General features: G+C 36.7%; 1 protein-coding gene and 1 long non-coding RNA gene across 4 annotated transcripts in view; one reads left to right on the top strand and one right to left on the bottom strand.

Annotated features, from left to right (window-relative positions):
* The window catches only part of ZMAT4 (zinc finger matrin-type 4), a 343796-nt gene that overhangs the window by 117696 nt on the left and 211828 nt on the right, over positions 1 to 14272 (bottom strand). For all 3 annotated transcript variants that reach the window (XM_053216542.1, XM_027071140.2, XM_027071133.2), the window contains exon 5: positions 11379 to 11606. In XM_053216542.1, the coding sequence (XP_053072517.1) occupies positions 11379 to 11606 (228 nt within the window). The remainder of the gene's footprint in view (positions 1 to 11378; positions 11607 to 14272) is intronic.
* LOC128314389 (uncharacterized) lies at positions 5970 to 9856 on the top strand. The gene is made up of 2 exons (XR_008295978.1): positions 5970 to 6078; positions 9719 to 9856. It is a non-coding gene; the product is annotated as an uncharacterized LOC128314389 (long non-coding RNA).

Below are 14272 nucleotides of genomic sequence, written 5' to 3'. Positions count from 1 at the left end.
CACTGTACTGAACCTTAATGATTCACCAGGATTTTGTGAAACCATGGCTACCCCCAAAAGGGTTCATACTGAGCAATAGATGCCTCTCTTTCACATGTAAAGGCAAAGGAAATCAAGACTTATTTACAAAACAGCAGTGCTTGATAACTCATTTCAAATCATTTAACAGATTTCCAGCTGGTATCTGTGAAAAGCTATGCTACCACTTCACTGGTCCATTAGCTATTTCAGTAAATGTATCATTATTTGTCATACTTTATAAAAATAGACTCCAAATTCAAATTATTGCATATTTTTGTTCATTATTCAGGTCTAAGAACCCACTTAACTAATGTAGGCATCATACACACCTTCCAAATAAAAGATCTGTTTTGGTAAATAACGTTTTTATGGCAGCACACCACCAGCTTCTATATTTCCAAAGAAATCTTTAGTTTTATTGCTGTATATTTTTTAGTTAAAGACGTTTTTCCAAGATTTTAGAGGAAAATTTTCCATTTCTTTCAGTAAAGACATGTAAATCATTTGGAGATTTTAAACACAATCTTTAAGTAATATTAAAATGCTTGCATTTCCTCCTAGCATAAAAGTTTCCTGAAGGCAAGGACTATGCTTTCTTCAATATTGCATCTCCAGCATTGAACATGATGTCTATAACATAATAATCACCTAGTAAGTATTTGTTGAATGACTAATGGGTGAATAAAGAAAGAGATCTTTCTTACAGGTGACTCCATTATAAAAAACATCTATAGGATTGAATTTCTCCATTTTATGTAGCAGCTCTGGTCCTGGGCATACAGCCATACAAAGGTTCCAAACACAATTTATCAAGATGCCTGCTGATGCCTTCCTTACTTCAACCTCAAATATAAAATCTCCATTTTCTTGGGGAAATAGTCACAGGATATGATAATTGTCAATAGCAGAATCTCTTTGAAAAATAGATTGAAAGTATAGAATGGACTACACTTTTATCTATTTCTTTCTTTTTCATGTATCTATTAATTTACATACAGAAGATAAACCAAAACCCTTCAAATAGAAAGCTTTTTGCAATACTTCACTGGCCAAAGCATTTGCCATGTTGTAGACTTCTTGAAGACAGAATAATGTCTTCTTTCACGTTCCAGGACAATGTCACCTTTATATTCCAGTGTTTATCAAAATGTCTATCACATGATAAGTGCTCCTTAAAAATTAGTCAAAATAAGATAGTGAACAAAAACACCAATAGGTAGGTTCTACTTTGAGTAAACCTGACATTTATTTCATTTGTTTTAATATCAACTTATAACCAACTTTATAGAATCCCATCTACTGCAGAAAAATTCAGTCTATCTGTAGCACCTTTAAAATAAAAGACTTAGGACCACTTTTTTGCATGGAGTCAAAGCTATGATTTTAGAAACAAACAAAATAGTTTCCTGTTTGTTGAAGGACAGGTTTCTCCTGATTTTGCATCTTTTCACAAACATCCCTCCTTTTGTCAAATGAATGCATGCTACTAACAAAGCCCACAGCTATTAAGAGCCAGGGTAACAGATACACATCCCTAGAACCTTAGGAAAACATTGTGCTGAGCCCTCACAAAATACTACCCTAGTTTTTGAGCTTAAACTAAATAGTAGAGACCTTCAATCAATACTGAAAAAGGACCTTAAGTTACTGAGAAAGAAAAATAACTTCACATAATACTGTAAACTTCCTCAGTGTAGCCCAAATTGGCACCTATGGATCAGTTAAGTGACTTGGATTTTGGTGGGTGTGTTTTGATGTTGCTTTTGTCCTTTTCTCGTTCAACATCTCACAGCCAAGGACACTGGTTCCATGCATCAAATCTGAGGCTGTTTCTAATGTATTAGCCAACTCTGAAATTAGAAATCCAAGTTGGTACATAGTTTTCTATTTAATGAGTGTGCCCACAATGCATAAATGGAGGCGGAATGATTCCATTTTAAAAGCCAAGCTCATCTTTTTTGAAACCTGTGATGATAGTCAGTGATGATAAAGAGTTAACCAAGCTTCTTTAGACAGTGTTCCATTTATTAGTTTCATTAATAACAGTGATGGGTAAGAGTCTGTCTCAGCTGAAGAAAGAATTGCCCTACAGGATGTAAATAGACTACTGTGAATGTTCGACCACATTCCTTGTTGGATTTGAGATTGAGCACAAATTTAAGTTATTACTCATATTACTCATTAAATTTATATTTTTTCCTATTAGTGTTCCCAAGGCCTTGCCAAGGTGTCTTTCAGAATTCTAATGCTCCTGCTGTCTTGAATTTTGTTGAGGGGAAGAACATGCTGACTGCTACAGAGAGAAATATATCTTTTACTGCCCCCCTTCCCCCCCGCCCTCCAGTCCTCTCCAAGCCTTTACACAGGCCTCTGCATTAGTCCATCTGGTTTCCTGGCCTCTTGAATCTCCCCATTCCAGTCCATCACACAGTAACCCCCCTAAAGCACACATGAAACCAGCCATTTCCCTACTTAAAAAAAAAAGAAGTTTGTGGCTATCAAAAAAAGTTCAGGTTTGCCTGACATGCAAGGCAAGGCTATTTATAATTTGGTTTTGATCTGTCTTCCCAGCTTTATCTCACTTACACTTTATACTCACTGAACTTGATTGCTAATTTTGCTCACATTTTCCCCATCTCTCCATGACTTTGGTCATGTTGATCTCTTGGCTATAAAGAATCTGGTCACCGATTTCCACATGCCTGATGCGAACTCCAAGTTGGAAATCATTTCTGCTTGATTTTCAAATCCCTAAGCATTGGGATGAGGTAACTCCTAAGCTCTCATTTCTTTTTCACATTTTGTGTTATATTTACTTCCATAAAGGTATTAGCTTGCTCTCCTCCCCTTCTTCAGACTCTTAACCCTTGAGATTTAGAAGATGAGTCAGACATTTCAATATTCTGGATAATTTCAGGCACAAAGCCAGCACATAATAGACATTTAGTAACTGTGAATGAATGAATGAATGAATGAATGAATGAATGAAAATGATCTCTTCTATATCACACTATTTTCCCACTTCAATAACATGACAGTAACATGAGCCATTTAAGCAGTTTAATTATCTAACCCAAAATGTGGGCTCTGAAGATCAAAATGAATCTATATGCAACAGCTGAAGTGTCAAAACACATTAAAAATAATAATGCAAAAATAACCAGGTGTAATCTAAGCTGAGTATTTTCTTCTGGCACCTCTTCCCCTACCATTCAATTTAGAATTGTGTTCTATAATTATCATATCTGCTTAAAGGTCCTATTTTCTGCTGATTCTTAACTAGCTAAAATACATACAGTTTTCAGAGACTGAAAATATTAGTACAAGGAATGAACTAATGTTTTTGTTTGAACTTATTAAATGCAATAAAAATGCACCTCACTTAACATGGTAATTTTTTTTATCAAATACTCAACACTGTGAAATGTTCAACCATCAATTTGAGACCCATAATTCTCATTGTACTTAGAAATTGGAAAATATGGAACGCACTCTTTAACTTGGTTAACCAGGTAAGACCATTCAAATCCCTGGATATTCATGCAGGACTTTCTATCAACAATATATTGTTTTAGATTCTGTCAGTGAGGCAAAGAATAAGACATGGACCTCCCTGCCCTCAAGAAATTTTGACAAGACCAAAACTGGGTTAAAATTATCAGGACTGATAACACCCAGTGCTCAGTGCTTGGATTCACACTTCAGAAGAAGGCTCTCACAGTATCTAGCATGTGGCATGGCAAGTTTAAGAGTAAATCACGGACAGGTCCTGTGTCTATGCCAAAGGGGCAGCTGTCAGGGGCTGTGAAGGACCAACTGTCCACCAAATTCCACTGAACTCACATCCATTTTTTTTTCTCATTTTGTTCTGTTATGCTCACTGCTAGTATTTTCTTTAATTCAAGTTAGCATAATTTCTCACAGGAGTAATTAATAGCCTTCCAATATATCTCCCTGTCTTCTGTCTAGTTCCCTTCTATTCCACCCTCCATACTGCTGTCTATAGAGACTCCTTTCAGAAATACAAACGTCCTGCCAAAAATCTTGAAATCACTCCCACAGCCTTCAGGGTTAGGTGAAAGCATTCAACTCCTACCATGATCTGACTCTCTTTCTCTAGCTGCTTGTCTCATTATTCCCAAACCTGGTCTGAAGTTCCAGCCACACCATACCTCTCCTCAAAGGGACCCCGCAACCTTTGCTGCCATGCTTTTTCATAGGCTCTGTCCTCAGCCTGTGACTTCATCCCCTTCAGCTGCCCAAACTGAATATCTTTTAGTTGTCTTTCAAGACCCACCTTACTCTACTGATCTCAAATTCTAGTGGTTCCACTGCTCCATTCCCACTGTCACCTTCACCTCTCCTTACTTGAGCAGTCTGGCTCTTCTACTTGCCCAATTAGACAAGGCTTAATCAGTGACCAGAATCCTCTGCTCTAAAATGAAGACATCAGTGGATACTTGTTAGGTCCATTTTCTCATGAATAAACTGCCCCTCACATGGTCAAAGGCACCTAACGCATTCCCATTTAACACCCCAGCTACCCTGCAGTGGCCAAAATGCTGCTCCTGAGCTTAGTTTCCTCCTCAACTCAATGACCGTTAAGACACTTCTCTTCTCCAAAGCACAGCCATGAAAGAAACCATGAAGGGAACCCACATCAGTTCTTCTTACCTATAAACATTAAAGGGACTCCAGGGTTGTGTTTTGTTTTTGCACCCTGAAAACCATGAATGAATGATGCATCTCTTACCAGAAAGTTTGCCACCCTAAAACTCTGCTAGTAGCATGAGAAATGCCTCCTTGAACAAAGGAAATATGTAAAGGGTGTATTTGCAGGAATGACAGGAGCAACACCAGCAGGTCTTAGAGGGAAGAGAGGTGACCTAGAGTGGAAATGAACCAAGCCCTTCAGGAGAGAAAAAGTAGAGCATGTGGCTTCACAAGCAAGAGGAGCTGCAAACCCCTCTGTGCATTTAGAATAAATCAAAGCCTCTCAACGACCTATTAAGATCTGCACAGTGTGACTCTAGCTAAACCCAATCTCACTGTTTATCCTTCTTAGTAGCTTCAGGCACTCTGCCTGCCATCAGTCCTCAGATGTGCCACACCCTTTCCCCCTACACAGGGCCCTTTGCACTTGCTAGTACCTCTGCAAAGAATGAGCAGGTGCTTCATGTCTGGATCCTCCCCCTCAGTCAGGTCACAGTTCAATATGTCAGCTTCTCTGAAAGGCTGTCACTAACCATCCCATTAAAGAACCTATCTCCTATTTCATTATTTATTATATTGCCCCACTTTTTTTCCCTTTAGCATTTGCCATAGGCTAAAAATGTTTTGCTTCTTTACTTTCTGTCTTCTTCCCAAGAAAAGGACCTTTTTCTTTCATTCACTGTAGTATCTCCAACACTCTGTGCCTGGTATTAGGTAGGAGTTCAATATTAGTAGATAAATCGAAAAATGAATAAATAAATGAGTGAATGAGTCAGAGAGGAAACCAAGCAATAACATATAACAAGCTTTTTGTTCCTAAAAACTTGACCTCATCATCTGATTGGAACTTCTGTTTCTATGAACTCATGTGGGGATTGGGAGCCTACAATCAAGTTGTTAACTCCAATTAATTTGGTCCCCAAATCTTTGGAATCCCTTAGGCATATTGGATTGGCCAAGCACAAAGGGATTATGGTTGTTGGATGAAAAAATGATTGTTTAAAACTAATATGGATATTCTCAAGCAAACCTCAGATGTCTGGCCATGACACCCATCAGGCCAGACCCAGACCTTGGGCAGAGGATCACAGACAGACTATTTGCCGTTGGTTTGGTTCTCATGAGGATAGGCAGAAATCTCTGTTAGATTTTAGTTTTTTAAAAAAATGACAGAATGTCATAACAAAATGTGTTGCAGGTGATGCTATGTGACCCTCAAGCATTCCACCTGATCTGTTTCAGGAAGGGCTCACTCTGTGGGAAGCCAGCCACCATAACAGAAGTATGTTAAACACTGGGAAAGGACCACAAGGAGAAAAACTGAGGCCTCCTGCAAACATATGAGTGAGTCACCTTTTCTTTATTCTTTCATTCAACTTTTTACATTTTCTGGAATCACCCAGCCAAGCCACTCCTAAAGTCCCCCCACAGAAACAGAGAGATAGAATAAAAATCTATTGCTGATTTAGGCCTTTATACTTTGAGATAATTTTTACAATGGCAATAGTTGTACTGGTTGCCTTTGAAAACTATTTATTTATTTATTTATTTATTTATTTATTTATTTATTTATTTATTTATTTACCTAGCATGCCTTTCTTTCCACTGGAACAGACTTTGGAGCAGACCCAGTACTCAAGTCCCCCTGCACAGGTATCTTAGGTAACTGAAGGTAGAGGAGTGCCACTGAATGAGGTGACTAGGCTATCTATTATCTGAGCTATGAGCAAAAGCCAAAGGAAGATTAAGTGGGACAAAATCTGAGATAGACAACCCATTATCACCCAAAAGACCACAGCAGAAGTAACTCAAAGAGTAAAAGTCTCTCACTCCAGTGGTCTGCTTATTTTGAGGTAGGTCTGCTCTTTCGGATTCACATACTACTTTAATGCTTTGAAGTCATATATAAGCTTCTTGTATCCCTTGGAAATTAATCTCCATTCCCACTAATAAAGGCAGAAGCTGCATTATACAGAGAGTAATAAATTCTAGTGACCTCTCTGGGAGTATGTTTTCTCTTCACAGAACTTTGCTTTCCAATACCAGGCCCCTGTGAATAGTAAATATGATTTCTTTGCCTTTCTATATTCACTCCAGCTGAGATAGTGTTCTGAATGTGGGGAAAACTCCTTTATTAAAGCTATATAAGGCATTTTGTAAGTGATTCATTCCCAGAAAACTGAGAGTTGACAGTGCCCATTCTGTACTTGAGTTCTAAGCAAGTTTCATGCATTTAAAAATAGATAAGCCCCCAAACTCAACTGTTTTTTTAAGTTAATTATTAAGAGTTCTAGTTAGTCAATGATGAGTCACTAGAAATTGGTGTGCACAGAATCGGGAGTTGTGGGTCTAGCCATAACTTAGAAGGGAAACAGTCAAGTCACTTCTCTGAACGCTGCTCTATTAAAACAATACACACACAAAAGAGTATAATTTGATGATGTTTGATGTCCTTCCCAATACTACCTGCTCATAATGCTCGGAAACATTATTAAATTTTCAAATGAGTTCCTTTGCTCTGTGTCTTCAGAGGAGAATCACACCAGATTTCTAGTTTCCTCTGAGACACTGAAATAACTGCGTTTTTCCATTCTACAACTTTTAAAAGAATGAATGATAGAGATCTGCAAAATGTATATTCTATGTCCACCTAATTACTGTCCACTATTTCCAAATAAGAAACTACCTAATATCTGTGTTTTATGCTAGCAAGAAGAATTTAAACTATAAAATCCTCTGAAGTGTTTTGTGATCTTTGAATTTTATAATTTCATAATTCAGTGACTTCTTTTGTTTTTTACATTGGACTCCATATTCAGAAAAAGATGACTATTGTTCTTAAGTTAAAACTCGGAAGTAGAGACATCTGTTTTCTGAAACAAATAACTTTAAAGTTGAGTTAGTAACCAGGTTATGCATACTAATAACCATTTAGGCCAATTCCGTTTAAAATTCTTTCTTAATGTATGAGAATAATTTTCTTTTTTAAAATTTGATTTCCTACCTGAAGCAAAGGAAGGCAAGAATTCTAACACACTTCTATAGTTTTCAATGGCTAAATAATGTGAATACCAAAAATTACAAAAGGTGTAATTTTCTGTGCTATTAAATTATATACAAATAATGGGTGGAAAGTTACGTGTAGATTACAGGAATCAAGATCAATGTAGAAAAATCAACTACATTTTCTATATCAGTAATCAACACATAAAAATAAAATTTCAAAAAATAATTTATATTAAGTGTTAACAGAAAATACTTGAGGAAAAATTTTAAAATAATGTGCTAACCCTTTAACACTGAAAACTATAGACTGTTGCTGACAGAACTTGAAACAATCATAAATAAATAGGTATAGATGTCCATGGATTGGAAGACTCAATATTGTGAAGAAATTAAACACATATCCCCAAATTGATCTATAGATTAAATTCAGTCCCATTCAATATTCCAATAAGCTTTCTGTGTAGAAATTGAAAAGCTGATTTTGAAATTTATGTAGCAAAGCAAATGATTTAGAACAGCCAAGCAATATTGAGAAAAACAAACAAAGTTGGAAAGCTTGAATTACCTGATTTCAAGACTTTCATAATGCTAAAAGAATCAATACAATGTGATACTGGCATAAAGAAAAACAAATCAAAGGAACACAATACAAAGAGACTCACACGCAATCAATAGATTTTCGATAATGGTGCCAAGATCATTTTGTGAGGAAAAGAAGATATAGTATATACCTGCATTTCACAGTATATTTTATATAAATACTGTGTATATATAAAATATACTGTGAAATTTTTAAAAATTAGAAGAAAAAAATCATAAATAATTTCTTGTAAAATTTATTCAGTCAGGATCCTTTTAGAAGTAAAAGTGATTATTGGGGTGTCTGGGTGGCTCAGTTGGTTAAGATCTGACTCTTGATTTAGGTTCAGGTCACAACCTTGCAGTTCTTGAGTTCAAGCCCCGCATTGGGCTCTGTGCTGACAGTGTGGAGACTGCTTGTGATTCTCACTCTTTCTATCTATCTATCTATCTATCTATCTATCTATCTATCTATCTATCTCTTTTTTTCTCTCTCTCCACCCCTCCCCTGCTCTTTTGCATTCTCTTTCTCAAAATAAATTAAAAACCCATTTTAAAAAAGAAGTAAAAATGATTAAGAATGTAGGCTTTTAGGTGATTTTTTAAGTTTTTGCTACCTCTATTTATTCAGCAATGATTGCGAACCTACTAAGTGTCTGTCATCATTCCAGGCATTTTGAACACATCACTGATCAAAACAGACATAAATGCCTGCTTTCAAGTTGCTAACAATCTATAGGAGTAGGGAGGAAGACAGAAAATCAGGAAAACCCTAATAAATAAGTCAATGTTGAAGTGTTTTAAAAACTGAGAAGTTCTATGAAAGAGAGAAAGCTTGAAACACTGCCATATTGTGCGCTAGCTGTATCACACCACTTTTAAAAAAGCTATGGGTATACCTATATTTACTAATTAGTAGCTTTGTCCTTAGTAATTGATTGATAGTGCATTGGCAGTATTCCAGAAATAGGGGTTTGGAATGTGTGCATGTGTGCATGCATGTGTTTAAAAGTGATGGTTTATCATCAATGCTTTATTCTTCAAGCTTTTGCAATATTTAACGTCTGAATAAACATATATCAAGATGTCACCTGGGGTGGGTGGAAAGGTTCGTTTCAAGGACACTGTATTCAAAGCTAATCTCCTCTCATGTGCTACTGAGTCATAGTCACAGTGAGTTATCAAGTCAAAGAGCAGCCCTTTTTGTCTTCTGTATAAAAGACAAGCTGCTCAAATGTTACAGAATTCAGACGCCCAAGTCATTAAGATGTGGTTGTACATAAAAGATGCAGCACTGATAATTCAAAATAGACAAGAAGAATGTGCTCTAGAAATAATTCTTCTACAAGTCATAATATCTGGCACAAAACATAAATAAAGCCCTATTTTTCTCCTTCAGTGCCCTGCTGTGAAGGAGTCACTGAACCAACTTGTTATCTGCCAGTAACAGCGAGTTTCGGGAAGGCCTTCAGCTATGAAGAGACTCTTTCTGTATTTTTTAACAAGACATAGACTGAGGATACAAGAAATCCACCCCCCCCCCAAAAGGCAATAGCACACCAACAGTTCAAAAGCCTCTGAGATGAAATTATCCAACATTCTGAAACACGAAGCCCCATGTTGTTTTTCTATAGCTAAAAACACACCCCACATAAAGTGTTTTTCATGTTTGTTCTTGTTTGTCGTTCTTAATTACATATCTTGGAAAAATCCATCTCTAATCAAGCTCTATAGATGTACTAATGGACCTCCAATCCTAAATCTATATAGCATTAGAGGATCCTTCCATGATGACGTGTTTATTTGCCAGCTACAGCTTATGTTTTCCTGTCTCTTTGCCTATACATATAGGTATCTGCTCACATGGAAAGCCTGCTGCAATTCTACCCACATTTCCACTTCCCACTCAAATCCCTTTCCTGGGTGAAGTCTTCCTCAACCAACAAAATCAGAAGTGACCCGCCCTCAGCCCTCTTTATGCTCACACAGCGTGATCTTCAGTCCCACTACTTATCTGCTCTGGAATTGTACCAGGGCATTTCCTGACTACAGTGATCTCTCTTGGAGGCTCATAGCCCAGTTAGGGAGAGAACTGTAGGCTCCACACAAAGAACCCAGATTAAATGCAGATTGCATTCTCAAAATTCTCAAAATTGAACTGCAAATTTTGTTTTTAGAGCTATTAGGAACAATGATTCTTGGCCAGCCTATCAATGTTCACCTAACCCATATAGCACTTGGAGTACAGTATTAATAGCACCCTTTGCAAAATTATTTTTCTGAGAAAATGTATTGTCTCAGAAAAAAGTATTGTATGTGATTCTGTCCTACCTCTACACTGCCAACATCAATTGATCAAAAATGTTTAGGTGATCAAAAATGCTTAAATAGTTGTTGATGATATGTATTAAGTGCCATGAATTGGTAACTGTCTTCCTAAAGAACCCGCAGGAATGATCCTCATCCTGTGGTTCCCAAGTCTCCACTCAGCAGCTTCTGTGAAACCCTATGTGAAGTTCAAATGTTGCATATTTTCCATCACTTGAGAAAACATCTGCCAAAGTGCAGTGGGAAAGCTGGGTATTGGCCATATGGTGGCACGTAGAACTGTCTTACCTCAGCTTCCTAGATATTTCTATTAAAGGAACTTGGGCTTATTTTAAGCTATGAAATAGAGTCAACAGGTTGCTTTGTTTGGGTTGGATTCATAAAACACAATAGTTAATAAGATAATATTATTTGGTCTTTTTAGCATCTTCTCTCACACGGCTCATCTACAAAAGCAGTCATTAGCAAAGAGAGTTAAAGCAGAAGAAGAAAATCTGGTTTATATATGGTTGGCTTCAATCTGAAAAACAGTCAATAAAAATATGGAAATAACAAAGACTTTGAAACGAAAGAGATTACAAAAGTTAAGCTAGTTTTCTACTCATTTCCTTTGCCTTCTATTCCTTTTAGATGAGCCTAGATTTTTCCTTAGAAATCAATGCAATTTGTGAAAACACAATCTTTCACTGAAAGCCCAGTTCTATGGCAGAAATTGAAGGAGTTTCTCTTACCTCTTAGTTCCCCCATATCCAGAGTTGTCCCAAGCTGTTCTAATAGAGCAACTCTTGCTGCATTCTTTTTGTGTTTCTTGCCATCATAATGTTGCTGGGCCATCAGAGGATTGTTAAACCAGGCTGCACAGAGCCCACAGTATCTGTCTGAATCTCTTCTTTGATAGGGAGATGTGACCACTGGAGCAGTGTCTACCCTCGGAGGCTTCAGTGAGTTCAGGGGTGTTGCTGTGAAGGAAAACAACCAGAGGGACACACAGGCCAGGTTAGTCCATTACTGAGTACGAGTACCCATGTCTTCAATATCTGAAGGGGGAAGGGTCTCATGTTCATTCTAGAGCTCGAAATCCAGAGTTTACTGAAAGCAGGAAAATGATCTTTGCCAGCCTCCATTTTTGAAGCTGGGATACAACCAAAAATTCCTAATTTATTGAGATCAGATTTCTCACGTTATTATGCTTAAATCTGACCGTTCAGAAGACCATCCCTTATGAAGAAAGAAAGATGTTCAAAAATAAACTCTTGGAGGCAAGGGAGGGATCCATTAAATCGAAGCCAAAACTTGGAGGAAACGTTGAACAGTTATGGCTTCAAAGATTTTGAATGAATGAATTCGACATGTGTGTGCTATAACTAGAAATAACCAATACATAAAGGACTTGCCCAAGTGATAGAAGTAGATCTTTTCAGTTACAAGGACTGTACCAATTGACAAAATCGTGCTCATTTTATTGTCAGTTTCTTCTGTTTACTGTGATGGGTTATTTTCAATCCATACCTGCTAAAATTGATGTTGAAAGTATAATAGTGTTTTAAAAGACCAAAAGACAAACACTATAGAGCAGATGTTGCTTTATCTAAACTGAAAAGGCATAATATCACTTGAGATTGCACAGCCCTAGCTATTAACTTAACACATTCCATTGTGAGCCTTCAGTTATTTTTGGTCCAGAAATAAAAAAAAAAGAACCTAACTTGAAGGAGTTTACCAACAGAAAGTAAAAATAACTTTCTTCTGTATTACAACATACAATGTGCTTTCATCCTCCCAATAGCTATGACTTGAATTGCTATCCTATTTCTCACCTGATGGACCTCGCACAAGCCACATGATTTACTGACAGTGACATTTCTAGTTATGGGGAAGGCAAGACTCCAAATCAAATCCTTAATTTCCAAGGCCAATGTTCCTCACAATACCTCTAAAGACTCTTTTTATACTTCTTAATAAGCAATTTTATAATAAGCAAATTTAGATACTTTTCTAGACCTCAGTCATCTTTGTTTTATATAGGATTTAATTTAAATTTGGAAAAAGGTTCTAATCCAAATATTTTACAGAAGAAAAAGAAATTTAAATTCTCATATGCCCCATTAGTCATAATGCAATATAGCAGTACCTTCTGTTCATTCTTTGCCCCTGTAATGTAGAGTAGACTTGGAAAAACCAAGAACATTAGGGCCATTCCAAAGAAAAGCTAAAATCTGGAACCTCAATAGTAAGTAATACTTAATCAGCTCCCCAACCTTTCAAATCAGTTTCGTGTGGGCTTTTTTTTTCAGATTAAATAACAAACATGCAAGTAAATACTTGCTAAATAACATTTTGATTCAAGGAATGACTGTATTGTGGCAATATCTTGAAAAAGTCTTTTATTCTCAACCCAGAGATTTCACCAGATGGGGAAGTTCTAGCTAGCTTGGATGAAACTTAATGGTATTATTTCTATAGGGACTTAGAGAAATAGTATGTCTCTTAAAGGCCTCATTACCAGATCAGTCATATATCAATCACCATGTGAAAATAAAGCTGAAAAGTGGGCCATACCACACCAGCTGTTACCCAGTATCATTCTGTTGTGACTTAGAAATGCTAATAAAAGCTACAAATACTCAGTTGACCTGTATGTAAAAGGACTTCTACACACTTTTCAGAAGTAAATTGGATCTCGCTTCCAAAGTTTCCTGCAACCCTATCAATTTCTGAGGATTTATATCTATTGTTTTTTTTTTTTTATGGCAAGGAAAACATATCAAATGCTTGTGATCAGAATGAACATTGATTCTTGAAGCATAACTCACTTTTCTCTAAACTGGGCCCTAAAAAAATATCTGAGCCAATTTTATCTATTGATACCTCTTATACCACTTTCCAGCAGGAGTGATACACAACAGAATATCCATCAAATAAGATAATCTTATCTCTCACACAAGAAAGTAGGTTAACGCTGCATCTGTATTATAGCTTCTCCTCCTTAATAATTCCACTACCTGGTGTACCGCTGCAAAGTTTAATTTTTCTTATGCTCCTATTACCAACTGTCCTCACCAATCCCAACCCAGTTTATATTTCCTGTAAAGGCAAGAAAAGGCAGCAGCGTGAGACAGTGGAAACCGTGTGGGATCAAAGTCAGAAATCAAGATTGGATTGGATTTCATCACCCCCTGAGCTGTGTCACCTTTGGCAAATCTCTGATGTCTCTGGTTTCCACAAGGTTAAAATTCAGGGTCACCATCTCTTTAAAGCCCATAGTGTGGGGATGGAACAAAATTGTACAAGCTTGCTCTTTCTCTTTTATGGCTTTGACTGAATGCCAAATAGCGAGGTTATATGGGAAGAGAGCAGTTTCCAGATCATAATGCTAAATCTATGTGTGAGCATGGACCATAACACCCATACTTCTTTGCCAAAAGTATGTTATTCTAATAAAATGAATACAAAATAGGGTAAAGATTATGGTTTGGCTTGAAAACGTGTTTATAACAAAACACTTTAGTTGATGTATAGTTCATTTTTATTTAAATTTCATGCTTTATGTTTTTATTCTAATTGCAAAAATATGTAGCTAAATACTGACTTCACCTCCTCTATGTACAACTTAAAACCAACAGTT

This window comes from Acinonyx jubatus, chromosome B1, assembly GCF_027475565.1.
Source record: "Acinonyx jubatus isolate Ajub_Pintada_27869175 chromosome B1, VMU_Ajub_asm_v1.0, whole genome shotgun sequence".
In the NCBI taxonomy this organism is placed as follows: domain Eukaryota; kingdom Metazoa; phylum Chordata; class Mammalia; order Carnivora; family Felidae; genus Acinonyx; species Acinonyx jubatus.
This window is presented reverse-complemented; position numbering and strand designations above follow the sequence as displayed.